The 17692-nt window shown below is 44.4% G+C and overlaps 1 protein-coding gene across 2 annotated transcripts; it reads right to left on the bottom strand.

Moving 5' to 3' along the window:
* Positions 1–2107: 2107 nt before the first annotated feature.
* Positions 2108–12657, bottom strand: LOC8033520 (biogenesis of lysosome-related organelles complex 1 subunit 6). 2 transcript variants are annotated; one of them, XM_029988415.2, is made up of 6 exons: positions 12557–12657; positions 12319–12470; positions 12111–12219; positions 11429–11516; positions 11290–11376; positions 2108–2963 (listed from the first exon to the last, which is right to left on the bottom strand). In XM_029988415.2, the coding sequence occupies exons 2-6, from the start codon at positions 12464–12466 to the stop codon at positions 2835–2837; spliced, it is 561 nt and encodes a 186-aa protein (XP_029844275.2). In that variant the 5' UTR covers positions 12467–12470; positions 12557–12657; the 3' UTR covers positions 2108–2834. The 2 variants fall into 2 exon arrangements, with proteins under 2 accessions (XP_029844275.2, XP_029844277.2); XM_029988417.2 differs by lacking the exon at positions 2108–2963 and adding an exon at positions 10453–10607 and having other exon boundaries at positions 12319–12657.
* Between the last annotated feature and the right edge of the window lie 5035 nt (positions 12658–17692).

The raw sequence follows: 17692 nt of genomic DNA, 5'->3' as shown, positions 1-17692 counted from the left end.
AGACACGCCAGTCTTAACACTGATGACATGTTGCAAACAAACTGTTTCCTTTAGAACTCCGACAGATTCAATCCCATAGGGAACTTTTTAAAAGGCCTCCGATGAGGTATTTATGCGTGCCAAAATTATTACCGATGCAACCTACAGGGGCCCAACTAAATAAAGTAATATAAAATGTTACGTTTTTTTCTGCTCGAGACTGCCTCCCTTCCTCTTTTTCCCCCAGTCACACGCAGTGACCACAGAGCACTGGAGTATGTTACAAGTAATAAACTGCCTAGGGCACATTTTCACGAATAAAAGTAACAGAATTCAAGCATCACAATTTTCATTTCCCCAAAAATATTGAATGTGAGGCCAAAGTTCCTGATGCCCCATTTCTCCGTGCTGGCTCTCTGGTTCTGGTTGCACTCCGTTTTTCTCTGCAAATAAACGACCCGGTAGCAGAAAGTGTCTCGCATGCTGTCTCAACACCATGTTTAAAGATTTTTAAATCTTGCTTCACACACCATTAAAAAAAAAACTTGCCTACAAACTGCAGAAGTGTAGTAAGTTGGGCGAGTTGGTATGATGACATGATAAACAGAACAGCGCACACAAAGACAAGGACAGAGAAAAGGAACATGCAGGACACACAAGCGCTGACTCGCAACTGAATTTATACACAAAAGAAAGAAGAAGAAACCGTTCTGAAAGACACGCAGGGCACGCAGTGCTTATGACACGCGACACAACACCATCTAACTGCAATGTCTTTGCCCCATAGTCCTTTCTAAAAACAAGGTTTCAGTGTTTAGTAGTGTCACTGATGGGTGGCTGACGCAGCAGTCCCCCAGGCTGTTGATGCAATGTGCATAGGATCATGAGTGGCCGCCGTTCTTAGTGATATTTTTCTAGCAAGTGTTGATAGAGCTATTGAAGGTGCCCTTAGCACATCAGAAGTGTCAAAGGTGTTCCGATACGTTGACGATTTTTTGCTAGTGTATCCCAAGTCTGTTGAAGGTGATTACGTTGATAAGGTTATGAGGGTATTTTCCAGGTGCGGCTTTGGTCTTAAATTCACTGTTGAAAAAACCTTCGGACGGAAAGTTACAGTTCCTGGACCTTTCGTTATCTCTTCATACAAACCATATCTGCTGGAGTTTCTCTCCTAGGTGAAAAAAGGGCATCCTTCACTACACATCCGCACATTCGAAAGTTGTTAAAAGGGGGATTGCGGTTACCATACTTGGGGCTGCACTTACGAAGTCCTGCTTTCACACTGTTCGTGAGAGTTTTAATGCTCAAGTTGAGAGACTCCAAAAGTCGGGCTTTCCATCACAGGTCTTAAACGAGGTGGTGGCGGTCTTAGTACGCAAGACTAAAGGGATTTGGAGAAAGAAACCTCGAGATCCACAGAAACGAAAGGTTGTTGTACCATACATGCACAAAACCTCTCATAATTTAAAAAGAGCAGCGGTTTTGTGCATACATGCACAAAACCTCTCATAATTTAAAAAGAGCAGCGATGTGCCTGTGGTGTTTTCGGCTCCAAAAAGAACGGCGCAAATCTGTTCAAAGGTTCGCTCGATAGCGGATAACCTCAACAAAGGCAAGTGCCAGAAACGCCACAGCCACCCTTATGTGCCATGTTCAATTGGCGTGATGTACAAAATCCCATTAACGTGTGGTAAAAGCTATGTGGGCCAAACCGGACGGTGCCTAAACGATCGCCTTCTCGAGCATGATCGTTCGCTAAAATCTACGGTGGGTGGTCACCTTCCCGTTCACTGCAATTCCTGCTCGTGTGCTCCGATTCTAAAAGGCACAACAATAATTGGACACTATCGAGACAACACAACTCGCGAAATCTTAGAAGCACATTGCATCAACAGCCTGGGGGACTGCTGCGTCAGCCACCCATCAGTGACACTACTAAACACTGAAACCTTGTTTTTAGAAAGGACTATGGGGCAAAGACATTGCAGTTAGATGGTGTTGTGTCGCGTGTCATAAGCACTGCGTGCCCTGCGTGTCTTTCAGAACGGTTTCTTCTTCTTTCTTTTGTGTATAAATTCAGTTGCGAGTCAGCGCTTGTGTGTCCTGCATGTTCCTTTTCTCTGTCCTTGTCTTTGTGTGCGCTGTTCTGTTCATCATGTCTTGCCTACAAACACTCTCCCAGACTTCAGAAGTCAAACTTGCATTATTTGATGACTGCTTTCGAAAATAGTGACACAAAAGTATTAAGCTAATCTGGCTCGCCAATGCTTCCGGATGTCACAGCGGGGCACATGCAGTCAAAGAGCACCAGGCACAGCCAAGCGAAGATTCAGCATTAGCCAATTAGCGAGTCATCCCAAATATCCTGACCAAGCCGCTCGTCCCCAGATCCCACACAACTGAAACGGAGACAGCGCAATAGTCTCAACTACGCGATCGCCAGATTTTTTTAAGTCGTTCTCTTCCGAGCAAAGGCAGCTGTCGAAACTAACGTCGTCGCAGAATGCGTGCGCGCAACACATCAATTCGAGCGGTAAACCGGGGAATTTTTTATAAGCGGCTTAAATCGAGGGCAACAAAACTTGGGTGTGCAATCAGAAATCGGTTTGTCACCGCAAACCTTCGGCCGAGGTATCCCAGTTCTATGCTTGTCCGATCTCATAAAAGGCTTTCCACGCGACCCTTGGACGAAAAGCAACGGGGCAGCGGACGTTTCTCGGCCGCCACATTGCAGCGAGCAACGAGTTTTGTCGAGACGGTTGCAACCACGTTGGTGCATCTCGATCGACAGTCCGCATGTCCTCCGCTCGTCCCGGCGGCAGAAGCGCAGGCGACGGACCGAGCTGCGGGTGCCGCTACGACTGTGGCGACCTGAGAGCCACCTTGGCCAGCAGCTGCTTCTCCCGCTCCAGCTCCCGCTCCCGCTGCTGCGCCGTCTGGAGGGCCTCCTTCTGCTTTTGTTGCTGCAGCTTGAGAGCACGCTTCTGCGAGGCAACAGGGGACGGCACATCACCCTCGTTGCCGGCACTTCCGAGTGGGAACTCCGTTCGCCCCCCAGTCGATCGTGCAGTGAGAGCTATGTGCTCGCCAAACCAACCGACAGCCTCCCTTTGATCGCCCAAAGCCACTCCCCGAGTGTGGCTATGGACAAAAAGGAATGTCTTCATTGGTTCTTTTTCTGCAATATACGTCGTAGCGGGGCCCGTTGGAGTAACGGGGGCTTGTTATTCGGAGCCAGATAGTTGACTTGGTGCCGTCTTTCCTTTTTCCCCATTTCTTTTCTTGTAAATTATCGATACCACATTCTGTGTCAGAGCGCAAAATAGCACGCACCACCAACCGCGCAAGAAAAAGAAGAAGCTAACATTTTTTTTAGATGTTTGAAGTCGCTCGGCAATTTTTGTTAACACCGCGCTAACATTTTTAATACATAGAAATGTATATTCGAACAAACCACACTGCGCACTAATCAGCGCATATTTTATCGGCGTTTAAAATAAAATAACAAAATTGGCGAAACTGCGTGACTCACTGCGTGCCAACACTCTTCATTACACACACAGCAATAATCCTATCACGATGCACAAATTACGCATCTGTATGTCTTATATAAAACAGCTTAGGGGTGAACGGCATATGGTACTGGCTCCAGTAAACTCTCTGCTTCCAGTCATTTTGTGAATATGCCGAGTTTCACGTCGACGGATGAAATGGCGACTACACAAATCAAAAAAGCTTGGTCCAAGTTTTGCAACGGTGGGTATTTTCCATGCTTAGACGCTACAAAGTTCTATCCCAGGCAACTGCACTCTTCGTCAACTTTTTGTGTTACACCATTGAAGCTAGTGTATCTTGCACAGTGCTCCAGAAGCCGTCAAAGCTCCTACAGTGACGCGGTTAGTCAGAGTCACCTTGGAGCAGCTTATGGAGCAGCCAAAAGTCAATTTTGGAGCAGCAAAAAAAATGTTGGGAGCATGAGTGCACGCTTAATGTTTATTCGTACCACCGCACAGATTATGTTAAGATTGACGTGTCAGCCTGTCCAACTAAAAGGCAATGTCTACTTTGCTTTCTCACTTACGTGCAACCTCTTATTAGCATTGATTGCACGGCAGGAGCGATGATGATGTTTGGGGTTTAATGGCGCAAGAGTGACTCTGGCCATAATGCGCCAAGAAAGTTATTTTAAAGAGCCTAGCAGTTAGGTCTAAGCTTAGTTATCCAGCTATATCAGAGGCAAAAAGCCAATCGCATGTAGGAAACTTAGAACGAGAGAAGCAAAAAATAAGGATGAAATGAAAGATGGTTTTTGAAAAGTTTAGGAAGATATCTTCGAGGCTGAATTGACAATTCCACAGGATGTGAAGGACAGTTAACATTTTCTCACACATTTCACAAGGCTTTACATCTTCACCGCAGAGAAAGTGCGGGTGTGTAAATCGGGAATGACCGATTCTCAAGCGCCACAAAAGGACTTCCGAACGATGATCCTTATGGCAGGAACTCTCCCATACTTCCAAGTTGGGTTTAATAACATGAAGTTTGTTATCGATCTGTGTGCCCTAATCCAGCTGCCATAACTTTGTAATTGATCTATTTAAGGCGGGCTTAAGGTCTTAGTGTGGCAGGCCAAAAGACGTTTCCGTGTAGTTTTTGAAAGTGCCAGGTGGTCTGCAGCCTCACTACCGGGAATGCCCACATGACTGGGCACCCAGCAGAATTTCATAAGTTGTCCTAGATGGAAAGCTTTGTTAATCTGAACACAAACTTGTTGCACAAGAGCGTTCTTGCTGTCTGCTAAAGATGAAATAGCCAAGAGAACACTTCGAGAATCAACAAACAGAACTGCTTTGCTAATGGTATTTTCTAGAATACATTGAACAGTCATAAGGATACCAAACAATTCAGCAGAAAAAATAGTTGCTAGAGGGTTGAGTTGCCCAACTTTACTGAAAGTGACAGAGTAAACTGCACAGCCTACACAGGTCAACGTTTTCGAGCCATCAGTGTAAAAGTGGAGATAGCCCCTATATTACGGCAGAAGCGATTCCTTGTAACAAAAAAACAGCGTTTAGTTGGGTGGAGAAGCACCAGCACAAGATGATTGATGAAGGACAGCACAAACTGCTCCGAATGGGAATCTTAGGTACTGAATCCCATTGAAATATTGTTAGAATACAATAATCTTGTGCACCCAAATTAACATGTTCTTCAAGTTCTAGAGGTTATAATAAAACTGCAACTTATAATTCAGATAAAGAAAAAAGCGCATCATTTGATTAGGCACGTCAATTACGTTTTATATATAGAACATAACAAAAATTGGCATGTGAACGATTAATATACCTTCTTACCTCTTTGCAGTCAGATGCCACAACAAACTCCACGGTCGTTCAGATCAGGAAGTATTTTACGAAAAAGGGTCGAGAAAAACAAAAATGACTCCCCATACAAACGTAACATAAAAGATTTATTTTTGGGGCGCATCTGCTTTCTTACATTAGAGTGAAACTTGGGCGATGTGTGATACTTTCAAAAGCAGGTTGGAGGCCACTGTCTTGTGCACTCGCTTCATCTTTGTCGCTAGCTGCACTGCACTCGGCAGAGGATGTCTCCTTATTGTTCGAAGGAGGGACATTATCATAGCTAAGATCATCTCCACTTTCAAAAAAACAATGTAACAAATGTCCATAAGATGTGTCTGGCAAAAACAAGGCCATGCTTTGTCGTGCAAGTGAAATCAAAAGTGTGCTCAAATCTTCTGCTCACCAACAGTTTAGCTTTCTATGAGAGAAACTCGAACAACGAGAATAAAGTGCTAAAAAGAACATTCTGAGAGACAGCACCACCAATGCAGTAAGAAAGGGCAAAAGAGCACATTTAAAAGAGCGCGAGAGGTTCCAAAATTTAAAATTACGGACCCTCATTTTCAAAATTTAATTTATAAAGTGGAACGGATCCAGAACCGTGCAGCTCGTTTTGCAACCAGTAACTATAATTTTCGTTCGAGCATCACCAACTTAAAAAGCTTACTTAAATGGAGTCTCCTTTGCCAAACAAGAAAATTTTTACGGTTAAAGCTATTTTACGCTATTTATAATGATCAAACCGGAATCAATAAAAGTATATATATGCTGACCAAACCGGAATCGATAAAAGTATATATATGCGGGCACCAAATTATGTATCAAGAAGAATGGATCACCAGATGAAAGTTCAAGAAATTAACTGCCCAACGGATGTTTTTGCCCACTCTTTTTTCCCCCATACTATTTCCGAGTGGAATCGTCTGGACAGCTCAATTGTCAATTCCCCTGAAAACATGTTCTCCTCAGTTTTACAAAACTTTTGTTTCCAATAGGTATCTGGAACTTCTACGTTGCTTTAGGCCTTTCTGTTATTTAACTTGTTTGTCATGTATTTTCTTTCATGTAACCCCCCTACAATAATGCCCCTTGGGTGATGTAGACATGTGCATAAATAAATACCGTATTTACTCGCATATTGGTCGATACGTCGTATAGGTCGACCCCCTAACTTCGGGACCCCCGAAAAAAAAAAAAAATTGAAAAATATAATACCGGGATTCGCGTATTGGTCGACCCCCCAGTTTTGATGAGGCGATTTTTGAAAAACAGGTCGACCTATACGCGAGTAGATACGGTAAATAAATACCCGACATATGACCAGGAAAGCACTTTTATGATGCCGGCCCATGCCCGACTCATGACCACAAAGGGTTAAAAACATTCTTGCCGAACTCAATAAGGTTCTTCCTACAATTTCATCCACTTCTCCCGCCAATTTAATTCTAATTTACTCGCACCCATACAAAAGTGATAACTAAACAAAAACGTTTGCCTAAAAAATAAAGCTACAAAAGAGTGCATATAAATCTTGCAATACAAAAGTATCTTCGCTAAATCTCGAATTAGAAAAAGGTACCGCAAGGATATTGCAGTTTATCATATGGTATATAAGCCGCAGATGTCGCTCCTCTGCAGTACACCAGTGAGGAACACACTCAACAAACTTAACTAACCCTCCAGAACAGACCACGAATGTGAAAATGATCGCAAAACTTCCAAGTACTGTCAGTCTTTGATACGAAATGCAACCGAATAGCATGTTATTCGAGGCAATAATCGAAAGTTCTTTAAACTCGCGTAAGTATATTGTAATCATCCGACTGGGTGCTGAGCTATTATATTTTATATTTTCATTATTATCGAAATGAAACTGAGTTTTGGTGCAATGTTGGTGCAGACGCACGACCAAGTCATGGGCAATGGCCTTTGCAACAAAGCACAAAATAGCCAACACTGAGAGCCGAATATGTGCGAAAAGTTCTACAGCAGGCACATGTGGGTGCAAGCGGTGGATATGTTCATATCTTCGAAGAAAATGAAAAGAAATGGTGCTAGGGATAATGGGGAGAACTTGTAATATCCTTCCTCGGTCAATGGACTCGCGGCCCAGTACACAATTGCCTCCAAATTCCCCCAGGCTATGCCTAACACAAAACAAAGCTCCTTATAGTCTGTTGCAGGTTAGGAAACGCAGGACAAGTTCCTCCCACAAGGCCCTTTCCACTTCTGCTGAGCAAGTGCTGGAGACGCGAAAAACAGCAATTATGGCGACCCTACGCCTCCCACCTGGGAGGCACTGGGCAAGCAGTGAGCTCTAGAGAAGCAACTGATTACAGCGCCTGAACATTCAGGCAGTACAAATCATACTTTGGGTAAAACTCTCTTTAACAGGCGTCAGTGCAGACCATAGGCTGGAACGGGAGGAGCAAACTAACATTGCAAGCAACCAACCGTGTTTAAGTATCTGCTGCCTTTTTTTTTTTCGTTCAAATGTCGCCAGCATTCCTACATTATTTCACTTTATTCCGCAACAGTATCGGTCGTGGTGTTCCTCAGCTTGCCAAGGCACTTCTCGCTAGAGCTGCTCAAAACATTGGATGCACAGACCTCGAGAGAAACGCTCAATTTACGGTCGCATTAATATGTACCACACGCAGCTGAGCAACTCAGACCCAAGTCTAAATGGCTCACAAAGAGCTAAGAAAAAGGTTTTGGATAATAAACAGCTTAGCGTAGTTTGGTCCCCCCTTATTATAGACAAATCAAGTGAGCAGAAAGTGTGATAAACTAGGCATAAAAAGATTATTAAGCCAAGTTTTTTTTATATAGTGTAATCGAATGTTTCTTACGCTGTTAATAGAGGCTAAGCACAATCTACAGTTCCGCAGGGGAAAAAACATTGAAATCTGTGGGTAAGCCTTTATTGCATACCCACCAAGTTCGGAAAAAACAAATCCGGGAGAATTTCTAAGCAAGGGGGGGGGGGGGTTAGGTTTTTTAAAGGGCAACTCCGCTTCTTTTCCAGTAGTGCAAAACTATACAGTTCTCTTTGTTATCATCTACAAAACCCCCATGACAAATATTACGACGGAATTCCACCTAGAAGTTCATTAAAATCGCTGTCAAAGTTTGACAAGCACGAATCCGCTGGTTTTGGATGAGACGTGCGGGCCAGACAACACTCCCCGGCTGCATTTCCGCTTCCTCCAAATTCCTTCTCCCGGCACGTCCGCGACGTCACCAAGCATGTACAGCTTTTTTTTTTTTTTTTTTTTTTTTTTTTTTTTTTTCCCGGGGAGAGCACGGGTGGCGCCAGCGCCGTGAAAGACGTGAGTGACGCGCTCGGCCGGCCGGCGCTCGACTATTGATACTACTGATAAGCCGATCGCCTCGTTGAGCGCGGCTTGTGTTACATCGCATACTTTTGAACACCAAGTAAAAGGAGGAGAGGGAACCTGCTTTTGTAAGAATTTTGAGTGACAGGTTAATCTTCTATAATCTTCTGGGAAGAGAATAGCGACGCCTGTGCTAATCCAGGAGGCACAAAGGAGGATCCTGATAAGAGGGAGCTCCTTCTTCCCCTTGTATATCACGTGGGTGTACATGCTTAGTGATGCCGAATATACAATGTTGTCCGGCTTTGCCACCGTTTCGGTTTCAGTTTGTGCTCATGGCTGGAGTAAAATTACACGAAAAATATTTTATTTTTCGCGAAACAAAAGATTGGGGATTGCTTTTGAGTGCTTCAAAAAGCAAAATCGGCCACTATCTCAAAATTTTTGAAATTAAGCGGAGTTGCCCTTTAAAAAGAAATATTCATAACAATTGTAAATAAAAACAACTTCATTATATTTATATTGCACTGCTCATGCTAGCGAAGGACAGCGAGGCCTCACTATCATAGCAGCCATTTGTTACGACGGCAAAAACTACTTATTTAAGTGCGAGGAGGGAAGGGGGGGGATTTGCGTTTCTTGGGAGATTTTTCTGGCAATCGCACAAATTGGTCAAAATTCGGGAGTCACCCGGGTAATACGGGTAACTCGGCAGGTATGTTAATGGAAGCAGTTTGAGAAACCCCTTTTAGCAGCCCTTATGCTTGTGTCCAGAAAACCAGCACAAGATGACGAGCACACATCCATGCGCCATGAATGAACTCTGTGATGCCGTATGGATTCAAGCATCTCTGATTGTGTGCAACATGTATGGGGTGTTATCCATAGCGAAGATTTCTCTCAAATCGACCAGAAAAATCTATGCCTGCACGTAGCAACCTCAAATTTTTATCGAATATATTTTGGTGTGGATTTTACCTCGTGAAATTTCAAATCCCTTCCTGCAACAAATTAGACGAACACCCTTGCCACACTTAGAACCAGAGGCAGACAGTCAAGTTAACCTAGGGTTACGCTTGGGGTGTCATCCATAGAGCTATTATAATGTAAGTTAGAGGTTCAACTGGCGCTAGTGTCTATGCTACTTCCAGGATGCAAAATGAAGTAGACAGCAACCAACCAGTCCACTTTTGCGGTGCTCCTGCACGTTCCTATGGGAAAATGCAAGTGCATTTTCTCTCATCGGCATTGTTATTTCGGTTGTACCAAATAGTATGTACCTTTATTATCATTGTAAAAGTGTAATTGCTTTAGTTAGAGTGTTTCTCTTTACCAGTGAACGCTTTTAAACTTCACTATGCTTAAAGCCCAAACCTCTGTTCCATAGCAGATGTGTAAAAACAAGCGACGATTCAAAGCAAAATAACAATCAAAAGGAATGTAGAGCGAGTTTAAAGTTAGCCAAAATTTCGGCAACGCTTTTACATGCTGATATGCCAGTCCTGTCACTGTATGAAAATGACCCCGTCTCTTGAGCACTTTACGAGCAGTTAAAAACATTTAAAACATAAAGAACAAAGTAATAAAGAACAAAGTATGTGGGCTAGGAAATGCCTCTTTTTATTATTTCCTATGCCTGGCAGCTTTTATCAAAGCTCGTTTTCTCGCTTCTCCAGACTTTCAGATTTTGGGCGTGCTGCGGGTCATGTTTACGAACGCAGAACAAGAATCTTTGCACACATTCATGAGCAGAAAGAATAAAGCAGTACTTATTTATTGCAAATCCAACTTTATTATGTGGCCTTCAATTTATTTTGATCGTCCACATGCACAGGGAGTCACTGACCCAGTGCTACTGCATAGTTCTCGCCTTCTCTTGATTTTCAAGTTGTCCTCCGTTCGTTCGGCATGAATATGCCCCAGGCTGAAAAGTGCCGACGCCGTGTTCGCGCTAACAGTGTCTGACAGTGCACATAAATGCATGTATGAAGCTGTTTAAGTATTAATGCCATGAATTTGAAAGAAAACCAAGAAACTGACCCATATTTTTATCTGCATGACTGAGAAATGTTTTAAGGAATTTGCTCTTACGTATATCGAGCGCAGTGAGGAAATGCACTCACTTTTTCCCACAAAAACGTATTACCAGAAGTCTACTTCCGACTGGTTGCCGTCTGCTTCGAATTGCAACCGCACACTAGCGTACATTAAAATAACTCTATGTCATGAACCGATAGGTGGAGCAAGCAACCATACTCGTTTGAAAGCAGATGACATCATTGTCTGCTCACCGTGTCTACAAGAGATGCCTCCACAAACCCAACCGTAGGTCAACTGTCTTCTGCATCTGCCATAAGCCATGGCAAGGGTGTTGGTCTAATTTTTCGTGGGAAGGGAGCCAAGTTTTGAAATTTCCCAAGGTAAAATTCATGTAAGAGTTCACCAAATTTGAGATCGCTACATGCAGGTATCAATACTTACGGCAGATTTTAGAGTGAGATCCGGTTCTGACAACAACCCTCATGCAGATACGTATGTCAGACCTGGATAAGACTGCTACAGGCTGCTACAGCCCCTAGGGGCAGGGGAACGCCGGCATTACGAACCTTCAACTTCTTGGAACGTTGGTAGAGGTCTGCCATGTCCTTTTTTATCTTCACCAGCTTGGCATGGTAGAGTTTTGCTCTCTGAAACTGTGAGGGATCGTGAGGGTGGCCAATGGCCGAGTGACAGCGCTCCACTCACCACATCCTCGATGTTGTACATCTCCTGCACCTCCGAAAACCTTCCATTTTCTTGTTGTACCGTGTCAATCAGGAGGTGCTGATTCTTCCTGCATGAAAACAAACAATGAAAACATCTTTCGTGGCGGTTCACTCTATTCAATGCAATTTGATGCTTTATTTCTGGGTAAATTGAAGAAATAACTAAAATAAGGACATGGACTTTACATAAAAGAAAAAGAAGAGTTGATTAAAAGTTTCGAATTTCATGCAGGAGGCACCATCTGTAGTTACAGAGCGAGTGAACGGGTTTAACTCAACGTGTTGAGTCAGACCCGCACACTCGCCCTGTAACTATACTGCTGATGATGCCTCCCGCATGAAAGGCATTTAATGAACTTGTTCTTTCTGTTATGTAAAGGTGGTGTCCTTCTTTCAGGTAGGACGTCTCCCGGCTTCTGGACAATTTTTGTAAACTGAAGTGAGCGGCAAACTAAAGGCTTTGGAATAACAACTTGACTGGGCCTGTGGTCATGCCTTAATGCTCATACACCTGATGACGCCTGAGCTTCTTTGCTTAATACTCTGCAGACGGTTCTACCATACGAGGAACTGTACGCAGTACAGCACTCAGTGCAATATGCTTTGTTTTCTCGGCGGTGATGAGTAGCAAGTGAGGAAGAAGGGAGATCCACTATACGAACGTCAGATCCGCCAAGTTTGCTCGAACTCGCTTCAAGTCGGCAACGTATTCCTTGAGGAGCCCCTCCGAGAGTTTCTCCATGGTTTCAGGATCGTACTTGAGCGACTCATCTGGAAACCCCACCAAAGATATAAAAGTGGGGCAGTTTGCGAATGACGTTGCTGCAGGCGACACTTGTTTGTTTTTCTCCGCGGGTGAACTACTGGTACCTTTTTCGAGTCTGTTGGCGACGTCGAGACGGTCCAGCGTTTTCGTGCCGCTGTCATCTTCCAAGCACTCCACTTTGCTGTCCGCTCGCTCCCGCACAGCGCACCCGTTGATAGCTTCGGAACCTTTGCCGTCTGGTTCCGAAGACATGGCACTGGAAGGAAATGATGGGTGGGCGAGCTATTCCACAACACGGGTACAGGGGGAAGCTTGGGGAAGCTCTGAGCCCGCACCACACACCGTGATCACCGTGGTCCACCACCAGTCCACCCTTCACACACACACGGTCAGTGCCATTGTGGTCAGCGCAGTCAGCGCTTCTGGTCAGCGCTGCTGCTGCAGTAGCGACAGTAGCGACGGTAGCGAGCTGAAGTCGACTTTGCTCCTTCGGAGCAGAGTAGCGCAATCTAGAACGCCGCCTCTCGGCGACTAGCGGCGAACGCCCGGAGGTTCCAACTGCGGTCAGAAATGCATGGAGAACGTGAGAAAATCGTTGTTTCTTCAGTAATGTGGGAATGTACGGAATGGCAATCGTTTTTGACATAATAATGGAACATTTTAGAATAATTTGCGCTAAGTTTTGTGCCCCGAAAGGACCTGACTTTTTTTAAAAAATTGCTTGAGCGGCATCATGCAGCAGACGACACGGCGACGTCACACCATTCACGTGACCCGCTCTGGCCAACCCGAAAAGCCCATCTCCGCTGCGAGCAAAAATCGTCTGCTTCAAACGCCATTGCCTTGGAAATTGCCTTCTCAAAATTTGCACACGCATCCGATATTATTAAAACTTTGATAAAGTGTTTAGTGCTTTACTAACTTCATGACAGGCTAGTTTTGAAAAGTGTGAACTCGCCGTTCATTTTTTAATCAGCCGTGTTGTATCGATCTCCATGTGTTCTCCCATAGGGCGGGCCGCCTCCTGGAACCCTGAGTACCACGTGACTCGCGCCGAGCCGCTCTGTCGGCCATGTTGTCGGCAAAACACGGAGTTCAAAGGATTGCGCTACTCTGCTCCGTAGGAGCTATATAGTGCTCTAGACTTTGCAGACTTTTGTACTGGAGCGCCGAATTACTCGTGCGTGGTGGGGGGCTCTCATTACTTAAAAGAGTCAAGATATTATTTTATATTTGGTAGATTATAAAATAATATTAACAACTATCCATGCTATTAATAAAATACCTGGGTGACAGTTTAAAACTGCTTTTTTGTAACACCTTTGGAACGTAATAGCCTAGTTTGAAGTCGTTTCTGCGCCAAGCCATAAATAATCATGGCGCCCGTGGTGGCTCTCTTTGAACTTTTCGCATCGCAAAAATTAACTCTGAGAGCTCACATTCTGTCAAAAAGCAGCTCCAGCCGTTCAAGCAAGATGCCAAAGTTAACACGGAGGTAGGGGCGAGTTGGTTGCTCATGATGTTCAGGGGCAACAGCGCACCCGCAAAGCAGTCATTCAAGTCAACGCACACACAAAAAAAGGAGACACTTACGCAGCGCTGACTGACAACTGTGGTATATTTACACTTTTTTTCTCTTCTGTTTGTATTATAGGCTAGGGCCAGGGAGAATAACTGGTCTTTTTTTCTTTTCTTTTAATATGAAGCTAAATTTAAAACTATACATAAATTGAAACTAATCTAAGGCTAAGTGGTCCAATTCTTTTTGTGATAAGGTTAAAGACGGAGTACTAATAGCGAGTTCGTTTCACGGCACTCGTGCCCACGCGTGCCCACTCGCAGCGTGGAACGGGTTCGTTTCGGCCGGCGCTCCACGAGTGGTTGCACTCTCCGAGTTCGTTTCAGCACTGACACCCCACGCGTGCATGCACTCGCTGCACCGAGAAAATCGGGAGTGCGCCAAAATGCAATCCCGTCATGCCTCGCTCCGGCGGGGCCGGCGAGGAGCGGGAGCAGACGACGAGGGTTCGTTTGCTACGATGTGTCGCGGAACCGAAAGGAAAAAAAGTAGACTTTCTGATAGAAATCGCGTCCCGCGGGCAACGAAATCAAACGCGAGCTTGAATTGTGAGCGTCTGCTATTTCACGAAGGAAGCAATCGACAACCCGTGATTTATTTGCAGGTTTTAAATCGCTCTGTTGCCGTACAAACGCTGAAATATACCAGTGTGTAAAGAAATGCTCAGAACAAACGCAACAGCGGCCCCCGAGATGTCCATCACCATCCGGTGTGCGGGTGAAAAATTTAACATTATTCGATAAAACTCCCCCAGCAGAAACCTCTGACTGCCCAATAAGCAGCAGAGAAAGCTAAAGATGGTGACTTTACCCGAGGATTGGGCAACATCATCATGTTTAACATTTACCTACGCAGCTAACTTGCCCCGTCGTATTTTGTTCGAGAAAGCTCTCGTTCTCGACGCCTTCACCAAGGCTAATATCTAATCCACAATGACGATCCAAATCGAAAGTCCCAGTTTTGCTGGATATTCCAACAGGCTAGTTTTAAGCCGTACCCTTTCAGTCGTTCACGCATAATACCATGCTCAAACGGATGAAGCTTCTGCTCGGACAGCATCATCAGTTTTCTTCAGTGTAAACGGTTATAAGGATTGAAAGATCGCAACCAGTTGCTTTGTGGACAGCTGGTTGCGGAAATTTACGCCGTCTGTAACTATCTCTACGGCAGCCGAGCTGCTTGAAGACATCGCAACTATAAACTACAGGTTGCAGTTGCCAACGTTTGTAGATAAACGTTGGTAGCGACTGCATTCTCGCATTCCCACGCATCACTCGGAACAGCTAGAAAGGCGCTAGTTTCGGTTTGAAGTCGGTACCTTTTCTACGACATAGATGGCGGCAGCATCAGTCTTCTGCACTCGGTGCATTTGGCGAGTTCGTTTGAGTCCAGTTTTCCGTGCAACACTCTGTGAGTGCGATGCATTCTGGGAGAGAACTCGAACGGTGCCAGTGCGTGTGAAACGAACTCGCTATAACACATCTGTCGTTATGTTTTGCGATATTCTCTGCCTCGATAATTTCTTTTGTGAGCTGGTTGTGGTGCTTGCCAAACACGGCGAAGTTACTCAGCAGCACTGAGCAGCCACAGTCTCGACAGTGAATGCCTAAATGTCCGGAGTCTTTATTGGTGAATGTGTTCTTATGTTCACGAAGGCGATCGTTAAGACGGCTTCTGGTCTGGCCTATGTAGAGTTTTCCACAAGAGAGGGGAGAGGAGTACACCACCTTCTCTGTACAAGAGACAAAGGTGTTCTTATGCTTCTTTTTGCAGCCGACAGTTGTAATTGGTGTGGAATTTACTTTTTTTGCACACGCTGCGAAGTTTGTTAGGAGCTGAGAAGATGACTTCCAAGTTTACTCGGTTAGCTATTTTCTTCAGTCCGGGAGAAAAATAATTAATACATGGCACAATGATGGGATGGGGTGTCAGCAATCTCTATCTAGCGCACCACGACAGGAAGTTAAAAGAATCATTAGACACCTCCAAAGTTATAAGAATGTTCCGGTACGTCTATGATTATTCAATCGCTCTAGCTTCCGATGATTGCAACTTTACCACCATGGTCGCCGACGTTCTCGACAGTTTTAAAGCCTGCATGAGCCCTACGAACATCAATTACGAACTTCCAAACGAGTGCCCTTTAAGATTCCTGGATCCTCAACGTTTTATGTTGCCCCACCATTTATGCTGGTCCTATGAGCCCAGGGAAAAAAAAACCCATTACCGTTCAACTCGGCGCATTCAAAACTCGTTAAAAGGAGCATTGTGCGGTTATGCCTCAAAAACTCACTCACAGAATCCTGCTCGCATTCCATCCCAACGAGCTTTGATGGGCAAGTCTCTCGACTAAAGCAAGCAGGATACCCATTCTTGTTACAGTGGCCAAGCAGCTCATTAATGAAAGCAGGTAAGGCATTTGCTATCAAAAAAAGCTCGGACAAAACAAAGAAACCCATCATAATGCCATGTATTCGTAATTTTCCTCACAGACTGAAGAAAATAGCTAACCGAGTAAACTTGGAAGTCATCTTCTTAGCTCCTAACGCCTTCATGAACATAAGAACACATTCACCAATAAAGACTCCGGATATTTAGGCATTCACTGTCGAGACTGTGGCTGCTCAGTGCTGCTGAGTAACTGCGCCATGCTTTGCAAGCACCACAATCAGCTCACAAAAGAAATTATCGAGGCAGAGAATATCACAAAACATAACGACAGATGTGTTAGCACTCCGCCTTTAACCTTATCACAAAAATAATTGGACTACCTAGCCTTAGATTAATTTAAATTTAGGTATAGTTTTAAATTTAGCTTCATATTAAAAGAAAAGAAAAAAGACCAGTTATTCTTCCTGGTCCCAGCCTATAATACAAATAGAAGAAGAGAAAAAAGTGTAAATATACCAGAGAGTTGTCAGTCAGCATTGCGTAAGTGTCTCCATTTGTGTGTGTGTTGACTTGAGTGACTGTTTTGCGGGTGCGCTGTTCCCCCTGTACATCATGCAAAAGTTTCAGCACCAACCGTTATCTTATTCAAAAGTTATAAAGGATTTTTTGAAAATTCCAATGGGAAAATGGATCCCATTTTTGCCCATTTTCGATTTCTAGAGCCATAGAGCTCCATCCATTCGAGAGCTCCGTCGCCCGCCATTTTTTCCATTGAACTTTTCAGAAAATCACTTATAACTTGAATAAGATAACGGTTGGTCCTCAGACTTCGACATCTTGCTCGAACGGCTTGGGCTACATTTTAAATGAGTTGGAGCTCCCGCAATCTCTAGTTTAATTTTGCAGTACGAAATGCCGGGTTCGGATTTCTCTCAAACACGCGGTATATGCAGAGGAACATCATATTCCATTTCTTCTAACTGTTCTGCGTCCTCCCTCTGTTTTATTCTTTCTGTTATACGGGAGTCAAGCATATAGCATTGTGTCAAGTGCCGTGTTCAAATAAATTTAAAAAAAAATGGGTGCTGTGGCATTCTTTGTTTGATGGCGCCCTGGGCCCTATGTTGCGCTTTTTGGACTCCCACGGCGACTAGGGAGAAGGAAGGGATGTCAACAACGCAGTATAAACGCAGATTGGATGTTAATTGGTGAGAGTGGCTGATGACAAATTTCCACAGATGAAAACATACTTTGTTTTCTTCTGCGGAAATTCGTCATCAGCGGCTCTTACCAATCAACATCCAGTCTGCGTTTATACTGCATGGTTGACATCACTTCCTTCTCCCTAGTCACCGTGGGAGTCCAAAAAGCGCAACATAGGGCCCTGGGCGCGCACCCCTAGGGTTGGCCCTGGGTCTGTGTCAGTGGTGTGTTATGAAAACCTGGGTTCAGGCTAAAATATAGTTATATTTGGGCGAATATTAATTTATATTTCAATGAATCCTTTA

The sequence above is a fragment of the Ixodes scapularis genome, unplaced genomic scaffold (assembly GCF_016920785.2).
Source record: "Ixodes scapularis isolate PalLabHiFi unplaced genomic scaffold, ASM1692078v2 PGA_scaffold0__279_contigs__length_252992795, whole genome shotgun sequence".
Taxonomy (NCBI): domain Eukaryota; kingdom Metazoa; phylum Arthropoda; class Arachnida; order Ixodida; family Ixodidae; genus Ixodes; species Ixodes scapularis.
The sequence above is the reverse complement of the archived record's forward strand: the minus strand, read 5'-3'. Positions and strand labels throughout refer to the sequence as shown.

Coding starts and splice junctions, on each gene's coding strand:
- LOC8033520 (XM_029988415.2), bottom strand. CDS start 12,466: ATGTCTTCGGAACCAGACGGCAAAGGTTCCGAAGCTATCAACGGGTGC. Junction 11,517..12,110: donor GCAAACTTGGCGGATCTGAC/GTTCGTATAGTG, acceptor GTTTTCATGCAG/GAAGAATCAGCACCTCCTGA. Junction 2,964..11,289: donor AACGTTCCAAGAAGTTGAAG/GTTCGTAATGCC, acceptor GTTGCCTCGCAG/AAGCGTGCTCTCAAGCTGCA.